This window comes from Pecten maximus, unplaced genomic scaffold (genome assembly GCF_902652985.1).
Source record: "Pecten maximus unplaced genomic scaffold, xPecMax1.1, whole genome shotgun sequence".
NCBI lineage: Eukaryota > Metazoa > Mollusca > Bivalvia > Pectinida > Pectinidae > Pecten > Pecten maximus.
Window position 1 is genome coordinate 1 of NW_022979602.1, and position 15,755 is coordinate 15,755.

The 15,755-nt window shown below is 35.3% G+C and overlaps 1 protein-coding gene across 1 annotated transcript; it reads left to right on the forward strand.

Moving 5' to 3' along the window:
• Positions 1-28: 28 nt before the first annotated feature.
• LOC117319029 (CTP synthase 1-A-like) lies at positions 29-7,715 on the forward strand (the record flags this gene model as incomplete). Its single annotated transcript, XM_033873938.1, has 7 exons — positions 29-42; positions 649-743; positions 1,160-1,266; positions 1,776-1,872; positions 5,518-5,573; positions 6,198-6,294; positions 6,668-7,715. Coding segments are annotated over 7 exons (753 nt in total), but the record flags the coding sequence as incomplete, so codon positions are not given.
• Positions 7,716-15,755: the final 8,040 nt, after the last annotated feature.

The following is a 15,755-nucleotide window of genomic DNA, read 5'->3' on the forward strand; positions in this document are numbered from 1 at the left end:
TAGTAAGTACCACGAGGCCTGACATTAGTTAGTTAGCTCCAAGTAAGTACACGAGGCCTGGCATCAGTTAGTTAGCTCGAAGTAAGTACCACAAGGCCTGGCATCAGTTAGTTAGATCCGATTAAGTACACAGTTAAACACTACAAGAACATACATGTTATTTACATGTGTCAATGAATTTTATTCTTGGGTATATATCTCCTGTGCTTTTTCACATGGGATCATTTACATATGTATGCCATTATACATCATAGGAAAGACGTTTTTTGGTCCTAGAAATAGGTCAATGTGACCTGTGTATTGACTGACATTCATATCAAAACATATGATAACAATTCATTTCCAGGTCATTGTGACCTGCATTTTCTTTTGACTTGGTAAAAGAGTATAAACTTTATCTATGATGTTCAAAATTGTGTGGGTAGAATTTGAAAAGATGGTGTTTTTGTGAATGAGAAGGTAACTGTGACCTATATTTTAACCTTGATATTACCAGACGCATCTCCAATATTATTTTGGGTGGAATACAAGAATAGGGGTTCTATTATGGTATTTTGACTGTACACTACAGATGTTAATTTAATTGATAAACAATGTGCATTGTATCTTATTTTCAATTGTCTGATTGCATGACAATCTTTGTTTTAGTGGAATCCTGGTCCCAGGTGGATTTGGTGTACGAGGAACAGAGGGAAAGATATTAGCCACGAATTGGGCAAGAACGAAAAATGTTCCTTTCCTTGGTAAATGGAATTTCTAACTTGTATATAGTCACAAATATATTGTGGATAACTGTATTTTTCAAAATAGCAATGTAATTATCAAGAAATTAGATATTTCCCAAATTGAAATTACATTTAATAGAAACTGGCATGGTTTCTGAATGGTAACCAAATCATCAGAACTGTGATATTTCATGGTAAAAAAAAGTTAGGACATTCTAACATTACACAAAGTCAGAGAATATGATATTTTAGTAAATTTTAATAATTAAAGTCTGTTGTACACTTTGTGGCCATAAGTGCCATTTTCTGCGTATATACATATTAACCACTTTCAACCAAAATCATCTTTTTTTTATCCCAAGTATATTGTAAACTTGAGTAAATTGTTAACTGTCCAGATATTGTGAGCTTGACTTTTTCCTTGTTTTATTCAGGAGTGTGTCTAGGCCTTCAGTGTGCGACCATTGAGTTTGCCCGCAATGAACTAGGATGGAGTGATGCCCACTCGACTGAGCTGGACCCACAAACAAAACACCCTGTGGTAAACATCATCCCCTCATCTATTTCTCCGTCACACCCTGTAGTTGTAACTGCTCTTTCTGACATGTGTAAATTTGACACCTGTCTTCATATGACTTGCTGTATCATGGATGTTAAACCCACGAAGAAAACATAAATTCTGACAGATTTTTCAGAAAACTCACAAGTACATTGATCAAATTTGTATGCAGGTGTAATTAATCAAAGGTAAAGATCACTTACAAAATATAGAATTTTATTTACTTGTGAGCAGGGTTTCATGACCTGTCTTAGGGCTATGTTTGTCTTTGATCATTGGTCAAAGGTCGAGGTCATTGAAAAACAGATTTTGCATGAAATGGATTGTGGTCCCTACTCTTTTCGGTGACAGGTTTTCATAAATCTTTACATGGATATATTCGTTTATGTGGACAAACCAGGACTCCTGGAGTACTGATGTATTTCCTTCCAAGCGGAAGTTTTTCACAATTATTGTAAAATAAATACAGTTTACATTAAATCTGTTTTCAGGTGATAGACATGCCTGAGCATAACCCAGGACAGATGGGAGCCACGATGAGATTAGGCAAACGTACAACGCTCTTTAATACGGAAAACTCTGTTATCAGTAAGTCATCGTAGAATGAGATTAGGCAAACGTACAACGCTCTTTAATACGGAAAACTCTGTTATCAGTAAGTCATCGTAGAATGAGATTAGGCAAACGTACAACGCTCTTTAATACGGAAAACTCTGTTATCAGTAAGTCATCGTAGAATGAGATTAGGCAAGCGTACAGAACTCTTTAATACGGAAAACTCTGTCATCAGTAGGTCATTGTAGAATGAGATTAGGCAAACGTACAACGCTCTTTAATACGGAAAACTCTGTTATCAGTAAGTCATCGTAGAATGAGATTAGGCAAACGTACAGAACTCTTTAATACGGAAAACTCTGTTATCAGTAAGTTATCGTAGAATGAGATTAGGCAAATGTATAACACGCTTTAATACGGAAAACTCTGTTATCAGTAAGTCATGGTAGAATGAGATAAGGCAAACGTACAGAACTCTTTAATACGGAAAACTCTGTCATCAGTAAGTTATCGTAGAATGAGATTAGGCAAACGTATAACACTCTTTAATATGGAAAACTCTGTTATCAGTAAGTCATCGTAGAATGAGATTAGGCAAACGTACAACGCTCTTTAATACAGAAAACTCTGTTATCAGTAAGTCATGGTAGAATGAGATTAGGCAAACGTACAACGCTCTTTAATACAGAAAACTCTGTTATCAGTAAGTCATCGTAGAATGAGATTAGGCAAACGTACAACACTCTTTATTACGGAAAACTCTGTTATCAGTAAGTCATGGTAGAATGAGATTAGGCAAACGTACAACGCTCTTTAATACAGAAAACTCTGTCATCAGTAAGTCATCGTAGAATGAGATTAGGCAAACTACAACGCTCTTTAATACGGAAAACTCTGTTATCAGTAAGTCATCGTAGAATGAGATTAGGCAAGCGTACAGAACTCTTTAATACGGAAAACTCTGTCATCAGTAGGTCATTGTAGAATGAGATTAGGCAAACGTACAACGCTCTTTAATACGGAAAACTCTGTTATCAGTAAGTCATCGTAGAATGAGATTAGGCAAACGTACAGAACCCTTTAATACGGAAAACTCTGTTATCAGTAAGTTATCGTAGAATGAGATTAGGCAAATGTATAACACGCTTTAATACGGAAAACTCTGTTATCAGTAAGTCATGGTAGAATGAGATTAGGCAAACGTACAGAACTCTTTAATACGGAAAACTCTGTCATCAGTAAGTTATCGTAGAATGAGATTAGGCAAACGTATAACACTCTTTAGTATGGAAAACTCTGTTATCAGTAAGTCATCGTAGAATGAGATTAGGCAAACGTACAACGCTCTTTAATACAGAAAACTCTGTTATCAGTAAGTCATCGTAGAATGAGATTAGGCAAACGTGCAACGCTCTTTAATACAGAAAACTCTGTTATCAGTAAGTCATGGTAGAATGAGATTAGGCAAACGTACAACGCTCTTTAATACGGAAAAATCTGTCATCAGTATGTTATCGTAGAATGAGATTAGGCAAACATACAACACTCTTTAATATGGAAAACTCTGTCATCAGTAAGTCATCTTAGAATGAGATTAGGCAAACGTACAACACTCTTTAATACAGAAAACTCTGTTATCAGTAAGTCATCGTAGAATGAGATTAGGCAAACGTACAGAACTCTTTAATACGGAAAACTCTGTTATCAGTAAGTTATTGTAGAATGAGATTAGGCAAATGTACAACGCTCTTTAATACGGAAAACTCTGTTATCAGTAAGTCATCGTAGAATGAGATTAGGCAAACGTACAACGCTCTTTAATACGGAAAACTCTGTTATCAGTAAGTCATGGTAGAATGAGATTAGGCAAGCGTACAGAACTCTTTTATACGGAAAACTCTGTTATCAGTAAGTCATCGTAGAATGAGATTAGGCAAATGTACAGAACTCTTTAATACAGAAAACTCTGTTATCAGTAAGTCATCGTAGAATGAGATTAGGCAAACGTACAACACTCTTTAATACGGAAAACTCTGTCATCAGTAAGTCATCGTAGAATGAGATTAGGCAAACGTACAGAACTCTTTAATACGGAAAACTCTGTTATCAGTAAGTTATTGTAAAACAAGATTAGGCAAACGTACAACACTCTTTAATACGGAAAACTCTGTCATCATTAAGTTATCGTAGAATGAGATTAGGCAAACATACAACACTCTTTAATACGGAAAACTCTTGTCATCAGTAAGTTATCGTAGAATGAGATTAGGCAAACGTACAACACTCTTTAATACAGAAAACTCTGTCATCAGTAAGTCATTAAAGAATGAGATTAGGCAAATGTACAACACTCTTTAATACAGAAAACTCTGTCATCAGTAAGTCATCGTAGAATGAGATTAGGCAAACGTACAACACTCTTTAATATGGAAAACTCTGTCATCAGTAAGTCATCGTAGAATGAGATTAGGCAAACGTACAGAACTCTTTAATACGGAAAACTCTGTTATCAGTAAGTTATTGTAAAACAAGATTAGGCAAACGTACAACACTCTTTAATACGGAAAACTCTGTCATCATTAAGTTATCGTAGAATGAGATTAGGCAAACATACAACACTCTTTAATACGGAAAACTCTTGTCATCAGTAAGTTATCGTAGAATGAGATTAGGCAAACGTACAACACTCTTTAATACAGAAAACTCTGTCATCAGTAAGTCATTAAAGAATGAGATTAGGCAAATGTACAATGCTCTATAATACGGAAAACTCTGTTATCAGTAAGTGATTGTAGAACGTACTTTGCTCTTTAATACCGAAAACTGTGTTATCAGTAACTCCTCATAAATTGAGCTCTTTTATTTCTGAAATTTTTGGAAATTTAAAAATACATGTAGTCCCTAAACGTCCATAGCTGTTGACAGTATGTTAAAACTTCATAAAACCAATTGTGTGAAAAAATTCACTTTTCACATATCTTTTTTAAAAATTTCATATGACACCCCTGTAAACTAGTCAAAAATGTTTATTGTTATCATAAAAGTACAAAATTTGGGAAAACATCTACATCTGTATAGAAAAATGTATATAAAGCAACTCTTTAATGCTTTTAGAATTGCTTTATAAAAATCTAACTTTTGTGTACAGTATTTATTTTCAATTTTTCATTGTGTGGCTTGTTTCATATAAATTTATGGCAACTAAAAGAGGATTTTATTTATTGAACATGATAAAACCAACACCCTCCGAAAGGAAAAAAAAATTCATGTCAATATAAATATCTCAATTTTGGAAATTTTCGGCTACTCAGCCATCCTCAGACAGAAAACCATGTGACGAGACAGCTGAGTAAATGACTGAGATTCAAGATGGATGGAACACAGCTATCTCTTTGAATGGTTTGCTGTCTGAGGATGGCTGATTTTGCCGAAAATTTGCAAAATTGAGATATTTTTTGACAATATGTACATTTGTAATTAAAAGATTTTGAATTTGAAGCTAGCTGTGATGACAGAGGAACATAGAATGGGGATGTTAACAGTGAAGTAAGGGTATTTTTGACTTGATTTAATTGTAAGAAGGGTGGAGTGAAGATCCATATCATTATGAATGTTTTACTTGAAGTATCTCTTGTTAAAAATGCACCATTTTATGTGGTTTTGTTTTCCTTTCTCCAGAGAAACTGTACGGAAATGTTCCATTTGTGGAGGAAAGGCATCGTCATCGATACGAGGTAAGACTAGCTGATCAGTATACCCTTTTGTGTTTTAAATTATGAAGATGTTTTTGTTTCCACAAAAAATCTGGGAAAGGATTCATATAGTTCTCACATTATCTGTCTGACTTGTGACTATTCATTTGAAATACTGAACCAGATCCTTCATGCAGACTTGCTGAAGATAGATAAATCACTAGTATGTAGAATGGCAAAGTGGTGTGTAGTGTGAAACTCTTGGATCCTTATCCCAAGTTCAAGGTTATGTTGAGGTGAAAGATCAAATTTAAGGTCAAAGTCTTATTGAGATGAAAGGTCAAAATCAAGGTAATAAAGTCTTGCTCTCTGACAGTAAATCAATGATTTTTTTTTATCTATGTAGGCCAAGAAGATTGTGTGTTTTTGAGGTCAAATGTAAATTGACCCAAACTTCTTTTCTTGTATTGCATAAATCAAAAGAGTTTGTTCACAACTTCACAGTATGCAATGGAAGTTAGCAAAGCACTGCGTTGTATGCCTATATGTATATATACATTTGATTTGATCAATTTTTACTTGGCCTATTGACTGGTCTCTTTTTGAAAAGTTGAGTAAATGTTTTAAACTACTAGCTTCATTGATATATCTGATTTCTTTGGACAGGTCAATCCAAAATATGTCAAGGATTTTGAGGATCGGGGAATGAAGTTTGTGGGAAGAAGCGAAGATGGACAGAGGATGGAGATATTGGAACTCCAAAGTAAGTGGTCACTATATTGTACACACTCCTTTAATGCTGTTCTGTAGCCATTTCATTCAAAAATTATCTTAATGTGGAAAAATTATTCATATAAAATGTTGTTTTGTATGAAGAATTCTTTACTGATATCAATTTTCTTGTGCTAAAGCTGCCACTTTATTATGTGACCTCAACCCCAACTGCTTTAAAATTTCATATCATCCCTCAGCTCAAAATTGCTTGGCTAAAAATGACCATAGTTGTCAGCGAGCTGTTAAACACAAGCAATCATCAAAATAACTGTCTTGTGAGTGTATATTACCAAGGGTATTTCATCATAGCTCGATATATAACAAAAGTTTATATGCTAAATTTACTGTTTGACGTTTTACAGATCACCAATATTTTGTTGCTGTACAATACCATCCTGAATATATATCCAGACCCATGAAGCCATCACCTCCATATCTAGGTCTTCTGTTAGCGTCCTGTGGAAAACTGCCAAATTTCGCCGCCCGAGGCTACAGACTTTCACCCCATCTGTCGTACAGCGAGGGAAACATTTCCGAGGATGAGGAACTTGCTGCCATTGTGCAGGAGATTCAAATGAGCTCATCCTCCCCAAGTAGCAAATCTTCTGAGGAAAGTTCACCCAAAGTACAGGCTGAAGGTTCAAATTAACTTGTTGATGCTGTTTGTTTGGAGGATGTGATCTTTAGTCATTTAGGATTGACCTACTATTGTACAAAGAATTTCCAGCAGTCATATTTTTATTATCTTCAAATTATTATCTTACTAAGAAGAATTTGATTTTATTCACAAGGAATCCTTGTGGATAAACTTTCATGAAGTTTCATACCAACCGAAAATTAACATCTGTAAAACGATGGACGCAAACTGAAACTTTATTTTATAAATGATTATCCAAACACTGCAGTTGTTCAGTCTTGGAGGGAAACATCTAGTTTTTCCTCAAAATTTCTGATGCATTTATGTAGATTACAATAGTTAACACTTTGAGTAAATCTGTTTAAAAAAATGGGGGGAAATGTTTGAAGGTCACTGTCAAATTTTTGACATTTTTGACATTTTTGACATTTTTTGACATTTTTGATGTATATATTTCTTGTGCGGTGCAGGGATCTGATCACATCCCACATTGACGCTGTCCCGTTTGCTTTTGTAACGAATTTTGTTTGTGTGTAAGAGAGGTCTGAAAATATATAATGTGATAAGTCTGTCTGTTATGTTAAGTTTAGATATATTCTGCGTGAAGAAATTTACATTGATCATCTTTTAACAAAGACATCTCAATATATACCAAAACTGATTCTGTGAAAAATATCCTTTAGATAAAAGGTGGCATGGTTTAAAAATTAAGACTATGTAAATCAGGGAAATAGAATTTCTCAACAAAAATGAAAAAGATGAATTCAGTTAGATCTTGCTTTTAAAGATTCATGGAATCTTTGTGAATATCAGTTCATGAATATTCGTACCAATCAAAAATTAGACTTAATAGCTAGTATGTAAACAGTGTTATATTATATTATAGTACGTTATTGTTCCGCACATGTTGGTTTTAAGATGCATACTTTGTTCATTTTCATACGGGTTTTTAGACATTTTGATTGTCTCAAACACTTATACCGAAAGTAGTGATGCTTTGTCATCATACTTTTTTTTTTTTTTTTAAACTTGTTGTTTTCAGCCAAAAATATATACAAGAATATTCTATTTTTTGTTTTTCAATAACTGTAATTTGAAATTTATCTGGTGCTCACAAAAAATTAAACAAAATTTCAATGCTTTATATCATACAAACCTTAGACATCCACAGAAGACTGGTTGAGATTAGATATATTTGAGGGTAACCTATGTCGTTTTTTATTAATGAGATTCAACAGAATTTACATTAAATAGTCGTAGTATAGAAAATGTATACATATATCTTGTTTTTGTTTCATTTCTTCCACAGAAATCTCGGATTAAAGATTTTTATCCCACCATCTTAAGATGGTGGACTATTCAGATCGCCCAACGTTCATAGTCTCTGGTCTGTCAGTCGTCCATCCGTCCATAAACAATCCTTTATCACTATTTCTTGAAAAGTACTGGAGGGACATTTCACAAACTTCATGTGTAGGTTCCCCTTGGTCCCTTGTGCCAATTAAATTAAGATTTTTGGTCAGGAAAACAAAATGGCTGACAGGTAGCCATCTTGATATTGCTGTTTCTTGAAAAGTACCGGAGGGATATTTCTCAAACTTCATGTATAGGTTGTCCTTGGTTTCTTGTTGTGCTAATTAATTTAGATTTTTCATCAGGAAAAGACAATGGCTGACAGTCGCCATCTCGGATTTTGAGAATTGATGTTTATCTCTATTTCTTGAAAAGTATTCGAGGGATATTTTTTCAAAGTTCATGTGTAGGTTCCACTTGTTCTTGTTATCAGACAAGTGAAAGGAAAAGAAGAAAGAAGGGAAAAGTAGAGAGAAATCAGTCTAACAGAACCAATAAAGATCATTCAATGGTGGGCACCAAGATCGCTTCGAGATCTCTTGTTTTTAAAACTTTTTTGTTCATTTATGGAGTGCCAGCTAGTAATAGGAGTTAGTTCATTGCTTGTACCTGGTATTTTTTGTATGATATATCTTCATAGTTTTTGTTTGTTAGTGGGAGGGCAAGGGTTAATCTCAGTAGGCATTACTACCTATCATAGTATTAAAGCAATTTCACCTTTCACTAAGCATTTACTGGTCTGTACAAACATTTTCAATTTCATTGCCATTTTAGAATTTACTTTTTGAATTACCTTTGAATATGAAATCAAGTTTTACATTTTTGTAAGATTATACCTTCTCCCGACCAAGCATCTCATTATTCTGACCAGCATGATTCAGGCACACCTTTTATACCAGTTTGTGTGTTATCAGATTTGTAAAATAATTTTCACTCCTCTTATATACTATTTTGTGGCAATTCAATTTTCTACACAAGTTTTATGCTTGTTTATTGTGTTTTAAATTGAGAGGATAAGTGGCTAGGCACACTGCATTTGCTCAAATTGTTTTGATTTCAGTGGACAAGTTGTATAACAATGACTGTTTGGACCATGATTCCCCAATTATGTATTATTCCTCTTCATTTTTAGCCCACCATCATCAGATGGTGGGCTATTCAAATCGCCCTGCGTCCGTGGTCCGTGGTCCGTCCGTCCCTCCGTCCGTCCGTCCCTCCGTCCCTCCGTCCGTCCCTCCGTCCCTCCGTCCGTAAACAATTCTTGTTATCGCTATTTCTCAGAACGTACTGAATGGATCTTTCTGAAATTTCAGATGTAGGTTCCCCTTGGTGCCTAGTTATGCATATTGCATTTTGAGACCAATCGGAAAACAACATGGCCGACAGGCAGCCATCTTGGATTTTGACAATTGAAGTTTGTTATCACTATTTCTGAGAAAGTACTGAAGGGATCTTTCTCAAATTTCATATGAAGGTTCCCCTTGGTGCCTAGTTATGCATATTGCGTTTTGAGACCAATCGGTACACAACATGGCCGACAGGCAGCCATCTTGGATTTTGACAATTGAAGTTTGTTATCGCTATTTCTGAGAAAGTACTGAAGGGATCTTTCTGAAATTTCATATGAAGGTTCCCCTTGGTGCCTAGTTATGCATATTGCGTTTTGAGACTAATCCGAAAACAACATGGCCGATAGGCAGCCATCTTGGATTTTGACAATTGAAGTTTGTTATCGCTATTTCTGAGAAAGTACTGAAGGGATCTTTCTCAAATTTCACATGTAGGTTCCCCTTGGTGCCTAGTTATGCATATTGCGATTTGAGACCAATCTGAAAACAACATGGCCGACAGGCAGCCATCTTGGATTTTGACAATTGAAGTTTGTTATCACTATTTCTGAGAAAGTACTGAATGGATCTTTCTGAAATTGCAGATGTAGGTTTTCCTTGGTGCCTAGTTATGCATATTGCGTTTTGAGACCAATCCGAAAACAACATGGCCGACAGCAGCCATCTTGGATTTTGACAATTGAAGTTTGTTATCGCTATTTCTGAGAATGTACTGGATGGATCTTTCTGAAATTGCAGATGTAGGTTTCCCTTGGTGCCTAGTTATGCATATTGCGTTTTGAGACCAATCTGAAAACAACATGGCCGACAGGCAGCCATCTTGGATTTTGACAATTGAAGTTTGTTATCGCTATTTCTGAGAAAGTATTTAAGGGATCTTTCTCAAATTTCATATGTAAGTTTCCCTTGGTGCCTAGTTATGCATATTGCGTTTTGAGACCAATCTGAAAACAACATGGCCGAAAGGCAGCCATCTTGGATTTTGACAATTGAAGTTTGTTATCGCTATTTCTGAGAAAGTACTGAAGGGATCTTTCTCAAATTTCATATGGAGGTTCCCCTTGGTGCCTCGTTATGCTAATTGCATTTTGAGATCAATTGGAAAACAATATGGCCGACAGACCGCCATCTTGGATTTTGACAATTGAAGTTTGTTATCTCTATTTCTCAAAGTACTGAATGGATCTTTCTCAAATTTCATAAGTAGGTTCCCCTTGGTCCCTTGTATTGCATTTTTGGACCAGTCTGTCCTGAAAACAACCTGGCAAACAAACAGCCATTATCGTTAAATCTCAAATTTCTTATATAGCTAGGATTCCCTTGTTTGAAAAGTACTGGAGGGATGTCTCAATTTGCACAGATTAGTAAAATGAAGGGAAAAGTAGAGAAAAGATCAATCTGACATGGAACCTATGAAGATCATTCAATGGTGGGCGCCAAGATCCCTCTGGGATCTCTTGTATAATGTTAAATATGATCCATGATGTCTTGCACTTTGCTCTCTGTCAAGTTTCTGAAGATCTTTTCTTGAACATTGATTACTGTGTTTGTTTGTTGCATTCATTGCCCTGTGAACTGCCAGAATTATTTTGAGATTAGATCTTCTAGTGTTGTAGTAGCTTGTGGCTACCTCACTGAACAACATACAGAAGACATGTCAGAGTAATTACCTCCAATTTAAATATCTTGTAAGGTATGAATTCTGTCTCACAATGACCTTGCATTAGCTCCAATTTGCTTTCATGCAATTCAATATTAATTAAGTGCCTGTCTACAATTATTGTGATGTAATCACAAGGTACAGGGACTTAGATAAGTTCCACAATGTTCTTGCTGTGTTGCATTTGGATCTGATGAGATTTGCTGTGTTTTATATACCCAATTATAATTTTCCAGATATTGTCAATGATTTCACGGGCATTAAAATTCTATATACAGATTGACTTTAGTGAAAAGGAAACCAAATAAATTAAATAACAGTCTGTTAATGTTTGGAAAAAGACCAACTGCTTGTTTTTTCAAGTGGTTGTTTCATGTTGTATATCAGGTGAAGAATAAATATTTATGTTAGCATAAGCTCCCTCTAGTTTAAAAGTTTTATTTTTGGAGGGCTCATTTGAGAATCGTTTAAGCTTTTTTATATTAAACTTGATGACTCTATGACATTGAAGGAGGGGGCTTATTTATGACCAGATGGCTTATTAGCAGATGAATATGGTACAGTGTTTTAAAGTTTAGTTATATAGAGTTTCCAGTGATTATCATTATTTTATTCCAATTATATGCTATTCTGTATTGCACCATAAAACTGCAAATAATGATTGTGTGAATTTTTCTTTTTACTTATTTTGACGAGTTCATTATATTATACATCAAGCCTGTAGTTTATGTGATTTTTGTATTTGCTTGAAATATCCTGACAAAGAGGAGCATTAGAAATCTAAATTTAGTATATTGTGTGCCATAATTTCTGTATATTTTAGTCATAATAACTAGTGCTAGAGCTGCATAATGTGAGTACTTTTCTCCTTTGTGGGATATTTCTCCCCTAGCTTGGACAATAACCTATTGTGAAATATGATATCAGACTTGTATTGCGATACTATGTGTTGTGGATAGCTATATCCCAATCTGAGAGAAAAACGATAAATATGACATAAAATTCTTCAATAGCTTTAGGCAATTTGGTGCAATCTGGTATCCAACTTATGTTAGATTAGGATTTAGATGAGGAGTATGTATTCCAACCCTGGAGAGAGCAAAACCAGTTGACGGTTACTAATTAATATAAAAAACCTACTCAAAATCTGTTGTGATTGATACTCTACACCTGATTTTCCCTACAGCCCAATCACCCTGCATACTCCAAGGTATCCAGCAGAGGTGTAAAGAAACCTAATACCCAACCAATCTAGCATGAACGGTGTTGGCTCTATTACCTAGATTGTTCTAAGGTTAGGATTTATATATAACTTTGAAGATTCTACTGTGTACAAACATACCTCAATTTTACACTTATTTGTATATATAAATGTATAATTAAAGATTTTTCAACAAGGCTTTTTACCCAATTCCTGATTTACTTAAAAATGGGAAAGATCTTGTCTATATTATTTTTAGATGTACATCAATCTACGTGATTAACCCATTTTTAGGACTTGGAGACTATGTTATAGATATCAAGCATGAAATCAGGTACATCGATATAATGTTGGGTAATTCGTCTTGTCCATATCATAACAGTGATATATATCAATATTAAAAAGGTTTTGTAATTGTTTAGTGGTATAAACATTTTTTTGCGAGGAAACAGCCAATTGGGTTTAGATTTATTTTAGGAAATATGATCTGAAGTTACATTTTAAAATGTTGAACATAAATCACTATAAATATCTGGCTATGCGTTCATGCCTGGGAATAAACCCATCCCTTACTGCAGTTATATAGAAATGCCAACTAATGCTATTTCATTGTTGTGAAGTATATTCTTACTGTGAGTTGATGTTTATGTGTTGAACCCTAGGGCTTAATACAGGATAAAATGTTATGTATTTAGGTGATAAGGTTTACACAGATAAATGTAAATATTCACAGAGGAATAACTTTCTGCATGTCATGCAAATTGTAAATTCTACCATTTAATGTTGGTTATGCATTTACTACACAGGTACCAGTTAGCCTTCTGATATTGGCAACGAGACTGGTGTGAATGTTGTTTGTTTATTCATAATTTGATATCTTGTAATAAGGATTATATAAGTCATATCAATAAATATCAAATGATTGTGTATGTTTGTATTTTCTTGTAAGGGGCGTGCATTCTGAGAGTGCATAAGACATCAAATTTTGACATTTTTGTTGACACATAAAATACCCAAGCGCTAAACCTTAAGGCTGAGGTTGAATTTGAGTAATTACCAGATTATTGGCCGACCCATTCCACACAGTAACATCAGTGAATATACTTGTAACTATATTCTGATGGACAGGTGTCAACATTTATACTATGGAAAGACTTGGTAGGCTGAACCTCATTGACATCTATAGCTCACAAGTATATATATAAATTAATGTTATAAGACTCGTTGAATGATGGATTATATTCACTAAAAATTTGATGATGGTAATATAACAAAATGTTTATGGTGATGAGGCGAGTCCTTTTAGACAAAATATGAAAATCATTAAGAATTGTTTTTGGTCTAACGAAGTGTTTTACTCCCAAGTATAGATTTATATTGATTAAGGAGGCAGGAGCCCCCCACTCGATTTACACTCTTCTCAGAAGAGAAGCCTTCTAAGAAGATCGCATTCCGTTATATGTAAATCGAGTAAACGGGTAGAATATAACCCAAAACAAACAAGTTTTTAAGTTTTCTCAAACACTATGACACAAACATGTGCCATGTATGTGTCATAAATCCTTCTCTAGTGAAACTCATCACTCGCAGACTTAAAATGTCCATGTTGGAAGATAAATCTTCCAGCTTCGAGACGGAAGAGGTAGAAGATCTTCCAGAAGCAGAAGAGGTACAAATCGATTGACCGGAAGATATATTCTAGAAGGAGAAGGAGTGCAAATCGAGTTAGGCTAGGGAATATCATCACTCTGTTTTGTGTTTCCAATGAAGAGTTCCAATTTGTACAGAAGGTTTCTGCTTTTTAGCCCACCATCATCAGATGGTGGGCTATTCAAATCGCCCTGCGTCCGTGGTCCGTCGTCCGTCCGTCCGTCCGTCCCTCCGTCCGTCCCTCCGTCCGTCCGTAAACAATTCTTGTTATCGCTAATCCTCAGAAAGTACTGAAGGGATCTTTCTCAAATTTCATATGTGGGTTCCCCTTGGTGCCTAGTTATGCATATTGCATTTTGAGACCAATCGGAAAACAACATGGCCGACAGGCAGCCATCTTGGATTTTGACAATTGAAGTTTGTTATCGCTATTTCTGAGAAAGTACTGAAGGGATCTTTCTCAAATTTCATATGTAGGCTCCCCTTGGTGCCTAGTTATGCATATTGCATTTTGAGACCAATCGGAAAACAACATGGCCGACAGGGAGCCATCTTGGATTTTGATAATTGAAGTTTGTTATCGCTATTTCTGAGAAGGTACTGAAGGGATCTTTCTCAAATTTCATATGTATGTTTCCCTTGGTGCCTAGTTATGCATATTGCATTTTGAGACCAATCGGAAAACAACATGGCCGACAGGCAGCCATCTTGGATTTTGACAATTGAAGTTTGTTATCGCTATTTCTCAGAAAGTACTGAAGGGATCTTTCTCAAATTTCATATGTAGGCTCCCCTTGGTGCCTAGTTATGCATATTGCATTTTGAGACCAATCGGAAAACAACATGGCCGACAGGGAGCCATCTTGGATTTTGATAATTGAAGTTTGTTATCGCTATTTCTGAGAAAGTGCTGAAGGGATCTTTCTCAAATTTCATATTTAGGCTCCCCTTGGTGCCTAGTTATGCATATTGCATTTTGAGACCAGTTGGAAAACAACATGGCCGACAGGCAGCCATCTTGGATTTTGATAATTGAAGTTTGTTATCGCTATTTCTGAGAAAGTACTGAAGGAATCTTTCTCAAATTTCATATTTAGATTCCCCTTGGTGCCTAGTTATGCATATTGCATTTTGAGACCAATCGGAAAACAACATGGCCGACAGGCAGCCATCTTGGATTTTGACAATTGAAGTTTGTTATCGCTATTTCTGAGAAGGTACTGAAGGGATCTTTCTCAAATTTCATATGTATGTTTCCCTTGGTGCCTAGTTATGCATATTGCATTTTGAGACCTATCGGAAAACAACATGGCCGACAGGCAGCCATTTTGGATTTTGACAATTGAAGTTTGTTATCGCTATTTCTAAGAAAGTGCTGAAGGGATCTTTCTCAAATTTCATATGTAGGTTCCCCTCGGTGCCTAGTTATGCATATTGCATTTTGAGACCAATCGGAAAACAACATGGCCGACAGGCAGCCATCTTGGATTTTGACAATTGAAGTTTGTTATCGCTATTTCTGAGAAGGTAATGAAGGGATCTTTCTCAAATTTTCATATTTAGGTTCCCCTCGGCGCCTAGTTATGCATATGGGCCATTG